Source organism: Nilaparvata lugens, chromosome 13 (assembly GCF_014356525.2).
Source record: "Nilaparvata lugens isolate BPH chromosome 13, ASM1435652v1, whole genome shotgun sequence".
NCBI lineage: Eukaryota > Metazoa > Arthropoda > Insecta > Hemiptera > Delphacidae > Nilaparvata > Nilaparvata lugens.
The window spans coordinates 27,625,097-27,645,130 of NC_052516.1; the positions used below are offsets into that span (position 1 = coordinate 27,625,097).

The 20,034-nt window shown below is 34.8% G+C and overlaps 2 protein-coding genes across 3 annotated transcripts in view; both read left to right on the forward strand.

The window, feature by feature from the left end:
- The window catches only part of LOC111064035 (gamma-tubulin complex component 3), a 34,854-nt gene extending 25,656 nt beyond the window's left edge, over positions 1 to 9,198 (forward strand). The window contains exons 9-14 of the mRNA XM_039440411.1: positions 720 to 894; positions 1,887 to 2,112; positions 3,609 to 3,753; positions 4,509 to 4,729; positions 6,975 to 7,214; positions 8,714 to 9,198. Of these exons, the coding sequence (XP_039296345.1) occupies positions 720 to 894; positions 1,887 to 2,112; positions 3,609 to 3,753; positions 4,509 to 4,729; positions 6,975 to 7,214; positions 8,714 to 8,899 (1,193 nt within the window). The 3' untranslated portion in view covers positions 8,900 to 9,198. The remainder of the gene's footprint in view (positions 1 to 719; positions 895 to 1,886; positions 2,113 to 3,608; positions 3,754 to 4,508; positions 4,730 to 6,974; positions 7,215 to 8,713) is intronic.
- Positions 8,958 to 18,048, forward strand: LOC120354066 (putative uncharacterized protein DDB_G0282133). Of its 2 annotated transcripts, XM_039440226.1 has the most exons (3): positions 8,958 to 10,301; positions 10,344 to 12,577; positions 12,677 to 18,048. In XM_039440226.1, the coding sequence occupies exons 1-2, from the start codon at positions 8,990 to 8,992 to the stop codon at positions 11,435 to 11,437; spliced, it is 2,406 nt and encodes an 801-aa protein (XP_039296160.1). In that variant the 5' UTR covers positions 8,958 to 8,989; the 3' UTR covers positions 11,438 to 12,577; positions 12,677 to 18,048. The 2 variants fall into 2 exon arrangements, with proteins under 2 accessions (XP_039296160.1, XP_039296159.1); XM_039440225.1 differs by having other exon boundaries at positions 8,958 to 12,577.
- Positions 18,049 to 20,034: the final 1,986 nt, after the last annotated feature.

Below are 20,034 nucleotides of genomic sequence, written 5' to 3' on the forward strand. Positions count from 1 at the left end.
TTTGGACAATTTAATCAAAATGAGGAAATTGAAGAAGTTTTGGGCAATAGTCTGTTTTTTATTTTCCGACTACTGTATTGTTTACTGCATCCAATAAATAATAATACTGAAAGAAATGGAAAGTTTAGCCACTCATCATGTCAAGTTCTCGTGATTTTAAATTAAATTCTCATAGAGTTGATGAATTTTTCTTTTGATAGGGGTATTCACAATGTTGGAGTTAGCTGGCAAAGTCGTGCTATTCGCTAACTCCTGCTATTTGCTAAGTCTGTGTTAACTCTATAGTTGTACGTTAGAAAAAAAAATAGCAGACGAGATAGCAGATAGCGCAGGTTTGAGTCAATTGAGTCAGGTTTGAGTCATATTTGTTTTGCTTATATTTCGTAGCAAAAGGGAGGTTATAAACTTTGAGTTACACAAACTACCCGCTTTGACCGCTATTGCAGTTAGCTCACAATCCAGAGTTATCAAATAGCACTTTGACTGGCTAAAACAACATTGTGAATACTCCTAATATATTATTATATTATATAAATAACTAGTTATTTGACCAGTTGTTACGATACTGAAAGGAAAGCTTAGCCAATCCGTCATGTTTTGTGAAGAAATGGAAAGTTTAACCACTCATCATGTCAAGTTTTCGTGATTTCAATCATAAATTCTCGTGCAGTTGATGAATTTTTATATTTATATAATTATTATCATTTTGTTTTGACCAGGTGACGATATGCTAGAGCTTCTAGATCCGAGCAGTGAAATATGGAACATTCTGGAAGGTGCTTTTCTGGAGACTTCGAAAATGGTGCTTGATGTTCTCGTTAATAAGTACAAACTGTTTGAACATTTCCGTGGACTGCGTCTTTATATGCTGTTGGGTCAAGGAGATTTCTATAGGTAACGTTAGATAAACATTGTCTTTTTGCCTGCTAATCTTAATTTTTTATAATCAAAAAACAAGGCTTGGCTCTAACGAGCAAGGTTAATTTCAATCTCGGATCTGCACAATGAAATTACTGCAAGTTTCCATATTTTGCACTTTTAACTTTACTCTCAGAATAATAATTTTAAGAAGAGAAATTTCTGTAGGGGTTAAATGGAGTGATTCCTTTATTGCCAGATATTGCCAGATCGTCGTTCAACTATGTAGAATTAATAATTAATTAACAAAATATTTCATTTTAATTATGAAAATTCTTTATGAAATTATTGAAAAAATAATTTCTTGCTTAATAATATATAATTGATTATTTTAAATGAGTATGAACAGTTGATATTACATCAATAAACCAAACTTGAGTTTTAAAAAACTTTTGAAGTGAAAATGCACTTACTTTAGTATAGTGACGATCGTTTCGACCTGTTGTTGGTCATCATCAGACTGTGGGAATTCACTCTGAATTGAATTCCCACAGTCTGATGATGACCAACAACAGGTCGAAACGATCGTCACTATACTAAAGTAAGTGCATTTTCACTTCAAAAGTTTTTTAAAACTCAAGTTTAATTTTAACAGTGAAAAAGTATGGATATACAACAGAGTAATCAATAAACCTGTATCAGCTACCGTCTATAGTACAGAAGGCATTGACAAGACAGACTATCTTTCTCCACTGCCATTATAACCTCACTCATTTCGGACTTTTAAAATATTATCTAAATTTGGGAGAGAAATAGTACAAGGAGAGTCCTTAGTTTTTCTCTCCCGGTCAGTGTTTTCTTGTAAAAATAAGATAGATAAATAAAAAATAAATAAAATCACTATAGGAACTCGCAGCGCTTGTTCAATATTTTCTACCTGCAAGTAGATAGAGGTAGTGGAGATAGTAGGTAGGTAGGTAGGTAGTAACTCGCTTCGCTCGTTCAATGATTGACTGAATAATTTGCAGGTACTTTCTGGAGCTAGTGCATCCGGAACTGAAGAAGAGTGCCGTATCAGTGTACCACCACAACCTGATGGCAATAATGGAGACAGCCATGCGCCAGACCAATGCCCAATTCGAGGACCCCGACATTTTGTCAAAAGTGTCTGTCAAATTACTGGTCGCCTCGGGAGGGGAGGATGGCTGGGACATATTCAACATGAGCTACAACGTCGCTAGTCCTCTCGATACGGTACTTATCAATGCTAGTAATGTTTCAAAATATTATTGAAAAATGAACAGAATACATTGCCAAGGAACAAATACACCACAACAAAATTGTGGTATTGCGGCATTTAAACAATTTGAATGAATGAATGAATGAGTTCATTTGCCAAAAAACAAAAAACAAAATATAAATAAGTATATGCTACAGCACTTGAATAAAATATAGAAATACAAATTAAGGAAATGTTGATTCATTTAATTAGAAATAATAACGAAATGCTATCCTTATTCATGATATTATAAATAATTATTATTAAAAATGAAGATTTAAGTTATGCTCACATGCATGAGTACAGTTATAGGTGAAGGAAAAATGAAGAGGATGTAGCTTAAGATACAAGCGCAGTTAGAATGCATCCAGAAATTGAATTTGAATTTGGCGCTTTACATTACAACATAATGAATTAAACGAATAAGAAATTAACAACCACTACTCTCCAAATAATCACCAATTAAGTTCCTATTCAATTTATTTGTACAAGACATAGGCATTATTTGCTTCACGAATTTTAAAAAGCAAACATTACTTGTTCACCTCTATAGCAACCTATGGTATTAAAATAAAATAAAAATCATCAGGTACCTTTTCTATATTCTATTAATTCACAGCATGTTTCGACTCATAGCCATTTTCAGGTGCATTCAGTTTTTTAGTAGCCCTATAGAGGAAATAGGTATTATTTTTCTGCCCAACAGGTCTTAACTGTTGACTTTTTCGGATGTGTTTTCTTGGCTATTGAGTTATGCTAATAATCAGAAATTGTTCATAAATATCTGTAAAATGCTTTTCTCACCTTAAGAACCGTTTGCACAGTGACAGTTTAAACTAAATTTCATTTTAAACTGGATTAAATCCATATCAAGTCTCGTTTGTTATGATGTGGTTCATTTTTAGTTTAAGCCACCAGCTGATTAAATTCAGTTTTAGCTTTGACTGTGCAAACGGCCCTTAGGCTCGCCGCAAAGTAGACCCACGCTAATCCACGAAAAGCAACCCACGCCGTGTGATGTTTTGTAAACCATTGCTAGGCTTCTCCAGACATCTGTGTAATACATGCAATGCATAAATAATCCACTAGTCAGCTGATTGATTATGAATAATTCTATAGCAATGGTTTACAAAACATTCCATGGCGTGGGTTGCTTTTCGTGGGTCTACTTTGCGGTGGACCTTAATGTAAGATTTGTTGGCTATTTCAATTACAGCCAACTAAATCTCAATTCGTATTTTGTATGATAAATGAGTGCTTGTTTAGTTCATGATCTTTCTATCTATATGCACCAGGTTTAACGCTAAACTACGATGACATGAATGTATGGTTGTATTTATAATAATGTATTCTATTCCAGTTTCAAACTAATAGCTGATTATCCGTTGATCTAACCGTTTAGATCGAGATGGTGCGTATGAGCCTTAATGTCATTTATTGATATTAAATTTTCATGTTTTGATTTTTTCAGATATTCTGTACCAGCGAGCAAACTTATAGTCAGATGTTCAACTTTTTGTGGCGATTGAAACGTGTAAATCTCGGTCTGTCACATACTTGGAAAAAGCAGTCGCTCTTTTTGAAACGGATCAATCGACATCGCAAACAGTTCAGTGGTAAGAAATAAACAATTTTTATATATCTATGAAAAGGGAGAGTTTAAAGTTTGTGGTAGGCATTTATTATGATGTATTTTAATTAAATACAACCACAAATCATAATTATACTAAGCCCAAAATTGCCCTCTCACGAATTTATTTGATTAAAGTTTCAAAAAATAGGGTTATGTTCTCACTTGTATATAATAATAATACTGAGGGTGATGCCCATATAAGCTCTTAGGCTTGTGCGTGGGTAATGAGTGAGAGGGATGATGATGAGAGATGACGACCCCAGTACTGTTTTCACTTCAAAAGCATTTAAACTAACAATTTGAAATGTATTTATTTGTATAGATTTAGTATCCATTTCCCACTAGAGTACTTGATTGTATAAGGTCTCAAGAAGGGGACGCCATTTATTATGTATATATGTAACCATGATAACCTTTAACCTTCTATCTATTAATCTGAAATAATAGTTTATACACCAGTTCTATGAGGGACTTCGGATTTAGCTTAAGATACAAACTATGGCTGGTCACACACCGATTAGTCAAGACAAAAATAGTCACGTTTAGTCACAATACTTCACATTGATGCTTTTGATGCAACACACACTGATTAGTCATTGCAATTAGACATGTCTTCATAAGCAACTATGTGAAGTATTGTGACTAAACCTGACTAGTCTTGTGTTGACTAATCGGTGTGTGACCAGCCTTAGTGAGAATGAATTCAGAAGTTGAATTTGAATTTGGCGCTTGTTGCAGACATGATCACAGCGACGGTACAGGTGCGCATTCTGACGGGCGAAATGGTGCACTATCTGCACCAAGTGGAGTACTACATAATGTTCGAGGTGCTCGAGTGTGCATGGAGTGCTTTCTCCTCGCACTTCCAGCAGGCTGTCTCCCTAGAGGAAGTCATCACTGCGCACCAGACCTATCTTGCCAAAATTATGGCCATGACCTTCCAGGATACCGACAATCAGGTTAGTGCAATTCAACGTTTATTATACCGGGTAATTCAAAAAGGACTAACTATGAAAATTCATATAAATCTTATAAAACAAGGTACAGAGCTGGTTTTGGTATTGTTTTAAAGGAAAACACTTTTTTTACCTTAAAATAAAGATGTTCTATGTGACTTCCGTTGGTTATCCTGCAGACATCCCATCGATAGTCGATTTCTTCCCAGACTCGCACTAGCATTTCAGGTGTAACTTGCTCAACATCAGCGTAAATACTTGCTTCAAGTTCAGGTAGAGTAGCTGGCAAAGGAGGTACTTACAACATATCAAGGTACATTATGCCGTTTTTCAAACCGAAACACAACTAGCACGCTCGGGTCCAGTGAAGGCAGCCATCTTTGATGTAACTGCTACTAGCGCTTGTGCGGCGCGACCTGGCATTAGCGGACCACGCGAGTAAAAACTTGTAGTGTTTTCCTTCAAAACAACACCAAAAACAGCTCTGCTCCTTGTTTAATAAGATTTATATGAATTTTCAGTTGTAAAGTCCTTTTTGAATTACCCGGTACTGTACTATACAGAATCATTTATTATTGGTTACTATACAAAATGTTTCAAAAGTTACTTTACACTTTGAAAATTCATATGAAATCCATGAAACAAGGTACAGAGCTGGTTTTGGCGTTGTTTTAAAGGTAAACATGAAGTTTTTTTACCTTGAACTATGTGGCTTCCGTTGGCTATACTGCTCGATTTCTTCCGAGACTCTCTCTAGCTTTTCAGGTGTAACTTGCTCAGCGGCAGTGCAAATTATTGCTTCAAATCCAGGTAGAGTGGTTGGCAAAGAAGTAAGTACGCCTTAACTTTTATTACAAGTAAAAGTCTATCGATGTTTGGATAATGATGACCGTGGGGGAGGATCTCCATTAAAATTTATTATACTCATGAAATACCTAATATACTATTTCTATCATTGGCGCATCATGGTCAATCCATTGACCTGAAAAGCGGCTGTTGAGAATATCCCGGAAGTTTTTGATACACATTTAAAACAACGTTTTTTTGAACAATTTGATAGAAAAATGTTCATTTCATGCAAGATGTGCACCGCCACACTATCTGACATCACAGATTTTCTCAATGGTGAAATACTCAGGAATTCCTATTGATGTAAATATTCAATATTCACTAATTACTAATAATATCTGCTATAGTTTTCTATCAAGTGCGTGAAGTTTTTGACACAAAATTCTCTAGTTTCATTCAAAAGTCAATATCGGGGACCGAGCTTCGCTCTGGAGTACAAAAGCATAAAACATTTATTACGAAAGAAAAAATTATAATAACATTCATACAGAAATGTTCTATTTAATCACAGTAAATTGAGATTAATTCCCAGAGGAATGCAAAAATTCCCCTCACAAAGGCCCAGTTGCACAAAAGCTGGTTAAATTTTAATCCTGATTAACTTCAAGTGAACCAAATCAGAGAAGACCATTTAAAAAAGATGGGTCTTCTGGAATTAATCAGGATTGAAAACAACCCGGCTTTTTTGCAACCGGCACTAAGTGCCTGATTGAATGATTACAAAAGTTCAACAGCCGAGTCATAATTTTGACACAGTCCCACACACATGAACTCGCTCACTCACTTCCATCACCAACAGACGACGAAATAATTATTATCAGCTGTTTTTCTAAAGATGAATAATAATTATCCTTTTGAAGTCCTTCAGCGAGTTTTCCCAGGGATGAGACCTAGTGCAATCGAATCTTTATATTATAAACCCACTATGTTCTGAATTTCGTGAGAATCGTTAGAGCCGTTTTCGAGATCCGGTGAAATACAAACATATAAACATCTAAACATCCAAACATCTAAACATATAAACAGAAGTTGCTCGTTTAATATTATAGGATTTAGACATTTCAAATAATCACTGTTCTAGATTTTTTAAATTTCAGACTTTGATAAAAGTCTATTTGATTCAAAATTTGATCGTATTTCTGAACTTTGAAGAGTGTGAATTGTGTAATGACATACATTAACCTACATTTTGATTCTGACAGCACATAGTATAGTACATACTGAAAATGGGACAGTTTTCTTTGGACATGTGCCTGTTGTGTCTTTCCTCATGTCAAGTATTTGTACACTACGTGATAAATAAATAAATATGAACCGATCAGTTTTCAACTCCTTTCCTGAATGTAAACAAAACTAAATACTGTAACCGTAATTGAATACTGTAACCTTTTTCTGGCAGAAATTCTCCACCCAGTTCCGGATAATCAACGAGTTGGTGTTGGAACTGAACCGACTGGCAGACGACTTTCTGGCATGCGCAGACGCCGAATTTGAGCGCAAAATGGAGAGAGTTGTGCGCATCGAGCAGCACGGCTGTGATCACCTCGAGGCAGCTGAACACCTCAGCATGGAGGAGAGCTTCTGCTCCAGTCTGCTCTCGTTCCGAGCCAGGACCAGACTGCTTACTCAGAGTTACCAGGTCGGCTACAATTCAATAATTAATTAATGAAAGGAGAAAGTGAATAAATGTTTAGTTGAGTTTATTCTTCGCATCATAAGAATGACTACTGTCGAATCGGAATAAGAATGGTGCTGGCCTTGACTGCCTGCGGTGGACAGCTGGTGGAGTGTTGCCCCTTCCACCAGCCACAATTGTCAATCATTTTCTCTACTATACGTGCTGGACGTTGCACCTTCCCTCCTCCCTTCCTCATATTCATTCCCTCTCTCTCGCACACACATGTGAAGAAGAAGAAGAAGAAGGGGAAGAGGGAGATAGAGAAAGAAGAAGAAGATGAAGAAGAGGAGCGAGAAGAAGAAGAAGGAGAGGAAGAAGAAGGGGAAGAGGAGAAGGAGGGAAAGAATAAGAAGAAGAGGAAGGAGAAGAAGAAGAGGAAGGAGAAGAGGAAGAAGAAGAAGAGGAGAAGAAGAAGGACGGAAAGGAGAAGAAGAAGGAGAAGAGTGTTCCACCCTTCCACTAACCTTTGTACCGCCCATTCGCCACATAAGTGGGGGACTGCGCTCCTTCGCTGCAGTCAAGGCGCCAGCACCATTCTTATTCCGATTCGAGATTAGTTGAAATGAAGTTGTCAACATTACAAAGCAATTGACAAGTCAGTAAATGATGAATTGAATGAATGGAGAAAGTAAATAAATGTTTATTGGGTTAGTTTATTCTTTGTGTCTGGTTAAGTGAAAGTGATACTTGCAACGAATTCTAATGGTACTTATTCATAATCCCTCAGCTGGGCTGAGGTGGTTTAGTCCCATTAGAACTCATGGAAAGAATATTGTTACTGAACCGGATATTGACTCTGATGCTGGCATGTGGCAACACTGCTTTCAAACCATTACTTGCAATTATTGTAGGTAATTTTTTTTAATAGAAATGTTCAGTGCCTCAATAGTCAAAAATGCTCCCAAATTTCATAAACCTGGATTGGAATTAGTAATAATACTGTAGTCACACCATACTATTAGGTATACCATAACTATAGCATATTGACGAAGTAAAATTCAAATATTCATTTTTCCAGATAATAATACTCTGTGGTAGAACTGGTAATGTATGTAGTTTGGTGTTCATAATTATTCAGTAATTTTGTTTATAGACTACAGTAATTTTCAATGAAAATTCGGAAAAGATATAGAGAAGGCTGTTCGTTTATCATTGATAAAAAAAAAACATTATTGTAGTTGGTTTATAAGTATACTATTAGGGCCAAGTCACACAGAGTGTTTGTTTTCTCAGGTGTTTTCAGATGAGTTGATGGGGCAGGAAGCTCTCCGATTGTCTGATTGGGGTTGTTCTTGCCTTGCCGACTCGTCTGAAAACGCCTGTAAAATGCTTCATGTGGCTTGGCCCCTAAAGTATTTTTTCATTAATGATTTCAAGTATATAACTTGACCAGCTTTGTATCCAGGTTCAAATTCTTCAAAACCCATTAATTTCATCTCTAAATCGTTTTTGTTTTTCAGGATGTACTGAAGAAGCTTCTTCTCGATCTCTCCTCACACGCCGAGCTCAATCTGCAGTTCCTCAGCTCTCGCTTGGACTTCAACGAGTTCTACAAGCGATCCGACGCGCGTCTGAGCGAGTCGATGAAATTCCGCCGATGCAGCGATTACGTCACGTTCGCGCGCACACCGCTGGCAGTAGAATGACCACTGCCATCTGTCGGCCAGTCGGCGAACTATCTCGAGCCGGATTCTAGCGGGAAGTTTGAATTTGGCGCATCACAATCCCCTCCTCCAATGACCGGCTTGCAAGCGGATTCTTCCAACGGTGACAATAGTAATAATAATAGATATGAAATCAACACACTAATGCCTGATTTAATTTATTCTAGTTATAAGGTAGACTGTGCCTATCAGGGTAAGAGTTTAGATTTTGAAAATAGTAGGAAATTTGTGAACCCAGTACTAGATAACGTTAACTCCAATCAGAACTTCAATAATTCTGAAAATGCTAGGGATAAGTCTCAAAATTTACTATCACAACCTAAAAATACACATAGTATAGATGAAAATCGAATGCTAAATTCTACAGATAATTGTGAAGAGGTTAGAAATAATGTATTGTGTGACCTTGAAAATGATAATTCTGAAAACCATTTGTTTAATCCAACTATTAACAAAGATAAAAATTCAAAACTTAAACGTTCAGATACTTACATCAAGGACAGACCATCCATGTTAATAAATCCAAACAACAATGATAGAAGTAGACATAAAACCGTGTTTAACCCTGTGAATGGTAAAAGTAGGGAACTAGTTAATTCAAATACTTACGATGCAGACCCAATGATATCTAGTTTTGAGTATGGGGGTAAAGATATGAACCAGGGAGATATTATGCTGGGAAGTATTTATGAGTTTAACTTGGAAGCTAACCAGTCTGAGACAGATTGTATGTTTGATAGAAATGATTTCGTTGAATCTGATTTCATCATTGATGATTCTGATGATGATGTGAATTTTTGTGATGATGTGTCATCAGGGTTTGTTAAGGGAGAGGATAGGAACCTTAATGCAGGAGGATGTAGTAACAATGATGTGTCGGAGTGTGTGGAGAACTCTTTGTACAGTTATGGTGGGTCAGTTAAGATTGATAGTGAGAACAATAATATGCACGATGGTTATGACAATCTACAGAACTTGGGAGGGAAACGCAGTGAAGATGGACCCTATGCCAATATCACATCAAATATTTCGCAGAACATCCCATTGAGTAAAGTGAAATCGTTGATCAATGAATTAGACACAGAGAGCGATCTGCTGTTGAGTGAGGAGATCTATGAGACAATCTACTACTACAATAAGAATAAAAGTAGCAGTAATGAATGTTTGAAAGAGGAGGAGGAGGAGGATGAGGAGGAAGATGAAATTTTGATAGTAGAACAGGAAGTGGAAGAGGGGGAAGATGAGTATAGAATAGGTGGTGGGGAGGAAAGGAGTTCAACTTATGTGGAACTGATGAACAGTACACAGGAAGAAACCGATAACATGTCTGTGGCGGAGAGTCTAGTGTGTGATGATGAAGTGGTCTTGGAGCAAGAGTGTGGAGGCCGAGTGAAGCAGAGGGAAATGTTAGAGCAAGAGTGTGGAGGCCGAGTGAAGCAGAGGGAAATGTTAGCTCTGCCAATAGGACATGATGTCATTGTACAGTCTGATCAGAGTAGAATGGCTGGCAAAGTTGATGTAGAAAGACTGGATCTTGCTAGAAAACTTCATGGCGAGGGACTAGATCACAGTCAACTAGTTTATCTTGCAAGAAAACTTGAGGGTGAGGGACTAGAAGGTAATAAACATGATATTGAGAGACTAGATGGTAGTAAACTTGAAGTTCTTGCAAGAAATCTTGATGTTGATGGACTAGATTACAGAGAACTGGTTTATCTTGCAAGAAAGCTTGATATTGAGAGGTTGGATCTTGATGTTGAAGGATTAGATAGTAGTAAACTTGATGATATTACAAGAAAACTCGATGTTGAGGGATTAGATCACAGAAAACTAGTTTATCTTGCAGGAAAACTTGATTTGGAGGAACTAGATGGCAGTAAACTGCATGATCTTGCAAGAAAACTTGAAGTCAAAAGGCTAGATGGTATAAGATTGGTTGATCTTGTTGATGTTGAGGGTTTAGATGGTAGCAGACTTGTTGAGACACTGGATGAAGGTAGACTACTTGACCTGGCTAGGCAAATCAATGTTGTGGGAGATGATCTGCCACATGTTTCACATGATGTTGCTCTGCCGGTGCCGTCACTGTTTGTAATTGACAGAACCGAAACAGTTGAAGAAGTTCCCTGTGTGAGGAATGTTGTCACAGTTGAAAAGATCTGTTTTCGTGAGCAGAAGCGTAGAAGCTCCCTGGAAACGGATGAGGATCTCTTGGGCAAAAGTTACAGTGACTCCATTTTGAACCGGAACGATGCACAGAACTCGAAAGGATTCAGGTTTATGTGGTGGAAGAAAGACGGTGGTAAGGATAAGTTGACTCGTAGCAGTAAATCGGTGAACGAGGCCAGACCTATGAAAACGGTTCACAATAATTCGGTAGCCAGTAGTAAGGATTCCGTGTACGGTAGTACAGATCTGGCAGTTTTTGAGAATGATTTGGAGCCTAGTAAAAATGGCAGGCAGCGTCGTTACGATAAGCAGAAGAAGAACCATGGTCTGAGTCCATGTTGTGTTGGATAGGAAAAGTATGAAATTATTTAGAAATTCAATAGTTATATTGAGAAGTGTAGTTTCAAACTGCAGAAACTTATAATCATAAAAAAATCTCCTTTAAAAACAATTGTATAAATTCCAAATTGCATCCTTTAAGATGAATAATTTTTGTGAATATGAATTTGGAAATAATCTAAATATTTGAACTATTTATGAGACAAGTTGCAAGTCAAAAACTGTAAGTTTTAAGTTGCTTAACTTTAATAGATTTACTCGGTAAATAGGCATATTGATGAGTTTAATCAATGATCAAATTATGTTTTCTATTGATTTCATTCAAACCACTCTACTGTACCCTAGTCAGTACTTGGCCTCAACAACACATCCTTTCCAACGATTCTGATCACAGCATCATTCTTATTTAGCGCAAATTTCTCATGTCTTTTCGGGCCTGGTTCCACCATCTTGTTTTAGGCCTTCCTTCCTATAGGATTGCCCCTCAGCACACTCTGCTTGTTAATGAGTCCCTTCTTTCCTTAAAACGTGCCCCATCCACTGCAACCTTCTGCTTTTAATCTCAACTATTTCTGGTTCACAGATGTAAATGAATTGGGAGTTGCATTTGTTTAAATTTCGTTTAATAATAATTATTTCTGGTTCCTTGAATAGCTGGCATATTTCACAGTTGTGTTTTATCCTCCTAACTCCATTCTTGGGCCAAAGATTTTTCCAAGTACCTTGTTTTCAAAAAAAAAAAAGATTTTTTCTTCTTTTTTGTACAGTATCCATGTTTCTGAACCATATAGCAGTATGATGGTTTTGTATAGTCTTAGCTTTGATGTATGTGAGAGGTGTCTTGAGCTAAGCAACTTATTGCATGCATAAAAGCTTCTATTTGCCTTTCATATTTTGTTAGTCACTTCCAGGTCTTCTAAGTTGATGTGTCACTTTCAAGTATGTGAAAGTATCTGCCTTTTACAGCAGCCGCGGTCATTCCTGCTCCAATTGTGTATATTAAAGTTGTTGCGGTTAAAAAACTCATAGTTGGATCTGTGTCCTCAATGCTGGTTCACCAACTGGCAATTCGGGACCTCTTGTAGTGTCTTTTTAGAGGAAGAAATTTTGGATTTTTCGGTGGCAGCATGTTCTTCACAACCAAATGGGCAGGTCTGTTTTATTGCCTGGAATGGTCTTTTTGTGAGGAATAAATGTCAGATTGCGGCATAGATTTGCGCGGCAGCATATTATGCACAACCACATGTGCAGGTCTGCGTTATGACCTGCAAGGGTCTTTTCATCGTTTTGCAAGAAATAAATTATGTCAGATTTTTTGCGGGGCAGCATACTATTCACAACCACATGTGCAGGTCTGCTTTATGACCTGCAAGGGTCTTTTCATCGTTTCGCAAGGAATAAATTATGTCAGATGTTTTGCGGAGCAGGTTCTTCACAACCGAATGGGGCAGGTCTGCTTTTTGGCCGCAAGGGTATTTTCGTTGTTTTGTGAGGAAGAAATGTCAATAATTGGGTGAAAATTTACTCTAGCACCAGATTATCTACTTCCTTTACTCTATTTATCTATCTTGAAGCAAATAATAAAATTAATTTGAAGGTCAAGTCATTTTATATCAATATTATTACTCTCCATCATCAAATCAAATAAATCCAAATTAATTTGAAGGTCAAGTAATTTTATAACAATATTATTACTCTCCACCATCAAATCATATAAATCCAAATTCCATACATGATTCCTTGACTGTTTAGAGTCTATTATTCAAATAATAATATTTCATTATATCATTTTTTTCTCTGAACCTTTTAATGTTGTTGGATTGAAGTTTGGAATATTTCTTGGATGGTTTCCTTAAATAATGATACATGCAAAACTACTCATAGCATTTTATCAATGTTAATCTAATGTTTGCCATATTTACGGTAATAGTTATTGTCTTTCCATATATTATTAAATTTGGATGGAGTTTTTCCTGAATTGGTATAGATGTATTGTATTGGTATTATTGGTATAATGTTTCGTTGTCGGCTGTGATCTGTGTAATCATAAAATTAACATTGAGATCGTTTGATCGATTATTTGCTAGTGTTTTTACCAACAAATTTTTTGTTTCTTGATAATGAATCTGAATTAATTATTCTCATTTGAAGATCAGTTTTCAGTTTTTAATAGCAAATACGTTAATCTAGGATCCATAGGAGCACACATACTTATTACCTTATATCAATCATCTTTTTTTTCAAAATTTCAATTTAAATACATGAGAAGTTTTTCATTTTTTTAGATTTCTGAAAGTAGGAAGTCATGAAAAATAAATTATGCTCAATATTGTTGAAATTAGCCACTGTTCATAAAAATAATTGTAGGTCAATTTTTCGTAGTGTAAAGAAGAATTGTTAGATAGGGGTGCTAAAATTGATAATTTTCTGGTTACGGTATTTGTTCTGGTTGAAAGATTCGTAGATTTGAATTTGTTTAAGTATTCTTTGTAGAATTTATTTATCCAATAGCCGTTTTTACACTCACCGACACAACACCCAGACGTTTCTTAGATGATTCAAGGTAAAATATAAATGAACTGTACTGTATCTATGAATAATGTATTATTAATCCTAAACCAATGAGAACAATAACTTAGCATGTATCGAGACATTATACTTCTAATGGTTCTTCTTATACTTCTAAGAATGGTAGGTAGCTCATTTTGCTATTCATAAACGAAGCTGATAAAGGTAATTTGAATTTGTAAAAATATCCTCCTCCGTTATGAACTGCGTGCTAACATTCACAAGAACTTCAACAAAGATATTTTCTCTCGATTTTTAAAATTAAATTTAAAAACATTTTGATCCACAGGAGATTTACATTACGGTGGCTTAACCCATTAATATTATTATTGATTTATCAATATCAATAATTTATAATAAATGAATATAATGATTTATATAAATATTTTTTTAGTATCAATTTATTCATCAATATTTATTATTTTTCATTCTTACAACTTACCCCAAAACTTATTCCTCACATTCCCATAGCCATGACTCTTATAGTCTCCGAGGACTTTATAAAGATAGCTGATTTTTGAAATAGTAATTTAGGAATGCCACATTATTGGTAGGCTACTACTCCCTACTCCCTACTGTATTCAGTTTAATATTAACAAATCCAGGCTGCCATATTATTTAGTACATATTTGCTTTGTTAAAGCTTATTTAGTTCCTATTTTTTATTAGCAGCAACCGTTTTAGACATTTTATAAATTTAGCTTATAATAATAGGTTGCTAACTTAGTTAGTAGGTTATTTAATATAAATGCGAAAACTTTAACAATTTATAATCTGTCTGATTGAATTGGATTGAACCAATTTCTATTGAGTTAATCAAGTCAAACAACTGTTTCCATCATAAAAATTTAGTTGAAACAAATTGCTGATTTACGAATTTATTTTTGTAAAAAATTACATATTTTTAGGAAGACCCTTCAAAATGTTTATAATTTCAGGATATTTTCATATTTCCTCTTCTGCCATATTAAAGGTATAATCTTAGATGGGTTTGAAAGATATCAAATCCTTTTAATATACCAATTGTCAACGCTGTTTTATTTTTTAAAGTTTTATAGCAGTCGTTGAAAAATGCTCATTTGATTTATTATAGATGAGTGTCATATTACATAGTCATAATACTAAAATGTATCATATGCCATAAGTCGAAATTAATGATAGCGTAGTCGTCCTAACCGTTATACTGGACTAATTTGTATAATAATGAATGATTCTCAATAATGCTAAAAACTTGTTCTACTATTATTAATAATGCACACCATGACAAAATCTCAGGCTATATCATCATCTCATCTTAATAAAATCTTGTACTTTAATGAAAGTCGTTAGGGATTTCTAGATTCTTTCAAACTTAACATCTCTTAGTAGATAAAAATAAAGGCTTTTCCCTTCATTATTATAATGTCTTCTTTTAATCTTCCTTCACTTGTTAGATTATAATAGTAACAAAATTATCCTATTTTTATATAACTTGTTGCTAAGATATTTTTATATATAATTTTTTTGAAATGATAACCTTGTGTGTTTCAATTCTTTTACAGATTATGGAATTGTCCGAAAATGTAATTTTTTCACGTAAATTCCAATTTATTATAAAATTAAATTCATCTAGATGCTAATTTTTGTTGATTATGATTGGAACAAAAATTGAATTTCTGAGTTATTCGAATGTATTGTAAAATAATTGAATTGTCGCCCTGAAAGAATTGAACTTCCGAGCTTTATATAATTATAATGATACTGTTACAAACAACCAAAGAATTGGTACAACTATATAATAATATACTAAAAACAATATTATATTTTGTGGTTGTGTGTAGCTAAAATTGTAACATTGTGTAATATATAAAATTCATATCTTATTTGTATCATATCATAATATACTAATGCACAGTAGAACCTTGATATTCCGGATAAATTTGATCTAAAAATATTATCAAGTTTCAAAGTAAAGCCTTTTGAAGATGATGAAATTATTGATTATTGCACTGTATAAAGAACATTGTGTGCTACATGAGAAAATAAACTTATGTCTAACAAAAGCTCTTGATGAGGAATTCATACATTATTTGAATTATTTTTATAATATAGCATATTAATTCGTCAGTTATAATTGGATTCAAGTATAGAAAATGAACATTTCATGATCATTTTGTTTGAACATTTTTCATGATTTTTATCCGTGATGTGATGAAAACCTTTCACTTTTTTGTAAGTTTTTCAAGACGTAATAAATCAATAACTCTTGTTTTTGTGATAAAATTAAAATTACAGGTTTTATTGCTCTACCTATGCCCAGTTGCAGAGTCGCTACATAAAGTCACCCATAGTTAACAAAGTCATTAGTTAATAACTCGCCCATAAATAGATGTTCGTTGCAGAGTCGTTTGCCAGACCCCTTTTAACTATGGCTCTGATAAGCCAAACAAATAAGTCACACTGTTGCTCATACCACTTTTTGCGTGGTGTGCTTCTATCCAACTAATGTATTGGCAACGGGGAGTGAATCACTGTGAACAGTTCTTCCAAACCTCCAGTCGGATGACGTCATAACATGGCGCTTATTTATCACAAAACTGCTGTCTGCTTATTGTGTTGTTTATGTTTTGAGGTTCCGAATCAAGATCGTAAACTGCAGACTTATTTGTAATTATTTTCAGTTAGCTTGATTTTTTGATAGCTGAATGAATGAATTAAGTAAAATAAAATTAGAGGTAGAAGTAAAATAAGTAACTAATAAGTAAATAATAAGTATTTATTATTGTATAATATTAATAAAAAAAATTTACCAGAATTATTTCATTGCCTTCTGGCATTTTGATATATCTTGGCAAAGCAGCCAATTTACAAGATATATTTCTAATGACTCTGCATACGGTGCTTATTATTAAAGTTAATAATAATTTATTCAAATTTATTGAAAATTATATTACATCTTCGTTCAAGCTACTTGAATAGTCAATATTTTATTCAGTTTATTTACACTTTATCTACAGTTCCAAATAGTTAACGTTATTATAATGTAATGTTTTCGGGCCATTTTCGTCTGTCTTTTAAAACATGCAAACAAGTCAACATTACCTTAAAATACACTTGGCGCGAATATATAGTAGTTTTATAAGACGATTTTGGGCATTTAAATAAAGAGCACTTTTAGTTATTGGTAGCCTCAGATGACGTCATCTGCCTGGAGGTTTTTCGTCTCTGCAACGGAAAAACCTGTTTGTTGGCGCGTTGTTACCTATCGGCAGGGCAATAGCTAACAAAACGTCTCTGCAACGAAATTGGCCTGTTAAATTGTTAAGTCCGCGCTGTTAACTATGGGCGACGTTATTTGTCGACTCTGCAACCGGGCATAAGTACTGTACCTAAGAACCTGTAATTCTCACTGAGATTAATAACATTTACTCAATTGTAATTTGTTACTTGTGTCAACCATATACTCGTAATTGAATTTTCACCTCACAAATAAATACAATTGTTGAACCACTTTACACCTGATGCAATTTGAGTGAATGCAAATTAAGTGGTATTTTATAATTGGGGGGACTTCTGTGCAGCCTATTTTTTTAATGTATTGTTCTTCATTCATTCTATTGTTGAATTCTCACTTCTCCAACAATCTGTTGAGTTTGATATTGTGATCTGTTACTTTTTGCTATAATCAAACTTTGTATTATATTATTTTTTGGGATCATTTGAAGAAGAGCCCTACCAGAGCAGAACAGAGTCATAACCGACGAATTTATTTATATTTATCTGAATTATATACTCGCTCGCTAGAGAGCGTCCCTGGATAACCATGAATCCAGAGATTTCCTCGTGGTATGCCAACTATACTTACCGGCTTATAAAATGAGGGTTTTTTGACAGGGCTATTCTTGAAATGATCCCAAGTTCGATTATAGAAACATTTCAACTGTGATTTATAGGTTAATTTTAATATGTTACTTAGTACTGCTTAGTTGAAACTGTTAAATTGCAAATTTATTGAGTTATCCTTCAGTTAATTGAGATTTGTAGTTTTTTATATTAAATTTTAATACTTAAAATAAGAGGTCTTTTTCGTTGACTTGCCCATCCTTGAAATTTTAGAGTAAAATTTGATGATGATGAAAGCACAGCGTTTTACCTACCATAAACGTATGTTTTTCTGAACGATGAGGTATTATCTGTACGTATCTTCACTTTACTTATCAGCTACGTAAGGTAATCTCAGGATTTACCAAGGTCCTTACCCAGAACCCAGCTATCTCGACACTAACCATCGTGCGTTTTGGAACAGAAACAGTAAAAAAAGAATCTCAGATTTGGCTGAAATTTGCACCATAGATGAAGCTTTACCTGAGAAATGTCGGAGCCAAATTTGGCACCACTAGCTACTATACAGAGTGAGCTATGCAGCTCCAAACATAAAATTTGCGAATTTTTAAACGGCCATATCTAATGAACGGTAAGGAATTTTGCAAATCGGATTCCAGATTCGTGTTCCTCGCATCAAAGAGCATAAGGTCACGAAGTTTGAGCGATTTCTATTTTTCACAAAAAATAAGAAAAACCATGGACTATAACCATTGTGCGTTTTGGAACAAAAACAGTAAAAAAAGAATTTCAGATTTGGCTGAAATTTGCACCATAGATAAAGCTTTACCTGAGAAATGTCGGAGTCAAATTTAGCACCCCTAGATACTATACAGAGTGTGTAGCTATGCAGCTTCAAACATAAAATTTGCGAATTTTTAAACGGCCATATCTAATGAACGATAAGGAATTTTGCAAATCATCGGATTCCAGATTCGTGTTCCTTGCATTAAAGAGCATAAGGTCACGAAGTTTGAGCGATTTCCATTTTTACAAAAAAAAGAAAAACCATGGACTAACCATCTTGCGTTTTGGAACAGAAACATTAAAAAAAGAATTTCAGATTTGGCTGAAATTTGCACCATAGATGAAGCTTTACCTGAGAAATGTCGGAGCCAAATTTGGCACCACTAGCTACTATACAGAGTGAGCTATGCAGCTTCAAACATAAAATTTGCGAATTTTTAAACGGCCATATCTAATGAACGGTAAGGAATTTTGCAAATCGGATTCAGATTCGTGTTCCTTGCATCAAAAAGCATAATGTCACGAAGTTTGAGCGATTTCTATTTTTCACAAAAAATAAGAAAAACCATGGACTATAACCATTGTGCGTTTTGGAACAAAAACAGTAGAAAAAAAGAATTTCAGATTTGGCTGAAATTTGCATCATAGATAAAGCTTTACCTGAGAAATGTCGGAGTCAAATTTAGCACCCCTAGATACTATACAGAGTGTGTAGCTATGCAGCTTCAAACATAAAATTTGCGAATTTTTAAACGGCCATATCTAATGAACGATAAGGAATTTTGCAAATCATCGGATTCCAGATTCGTGTTCCTTGCATTAAAGAGCATAAGGTCACGAAGTTTGAGCGATTTCCATTTTTACAAAAAAAAGAAAAACCATGGACTAACCATCGTGTGTTTTGGAATAGAAACTGTAAAAAAAAAAGAATCTCAGATTTGGCTGAAATTTGTACCATAGATGAAGCTTCACCTGAGAAATGTCGTAGCCAAATTTAGCATCCCTAGTTACTATACAGGGTGAACTATGCAGCTTGAAACATAAAATTTGCGAATTTTTGGAACGGCCATATCCAATGAACAGTAAGGAATTTTGCAAATCGGATTCCAGATTCGTGTTCCACGCATCAAAGAGCATAAGGTCACGAAGTTTGAGCGAATTCAATGCTCTACAAACCTACGATAAGCATCAGTTTTTATTACGCATTGTTGGTGAGGTATGAGCCCTGAAAGAGCAAAAAATTAGATTAAAACCAGTTATTTCAACAATTACACACCTTCAAGAGCGAATATCTCGGGAACTGTTTGGAATATCACAAAATTCCACTGAACAAAAAGTGTAGAGAATTTATCAAGCTTCATTTTTGAATAATTAGTTTAACGGTTGAACGCATTGTTCTCAAGATATAAGCGTGGAAGCAAAACGCTGAAAAA

What these genes read in the sequence shown, in the direction of transcription:
- LOC120354066 (XM_039440225.1), top strand. Translation starts at nt 8,990, where the DNA reads ATGACCGGCTTGCAAGCGGATTCTTCCAACGGTGACAATAGTAATAAT.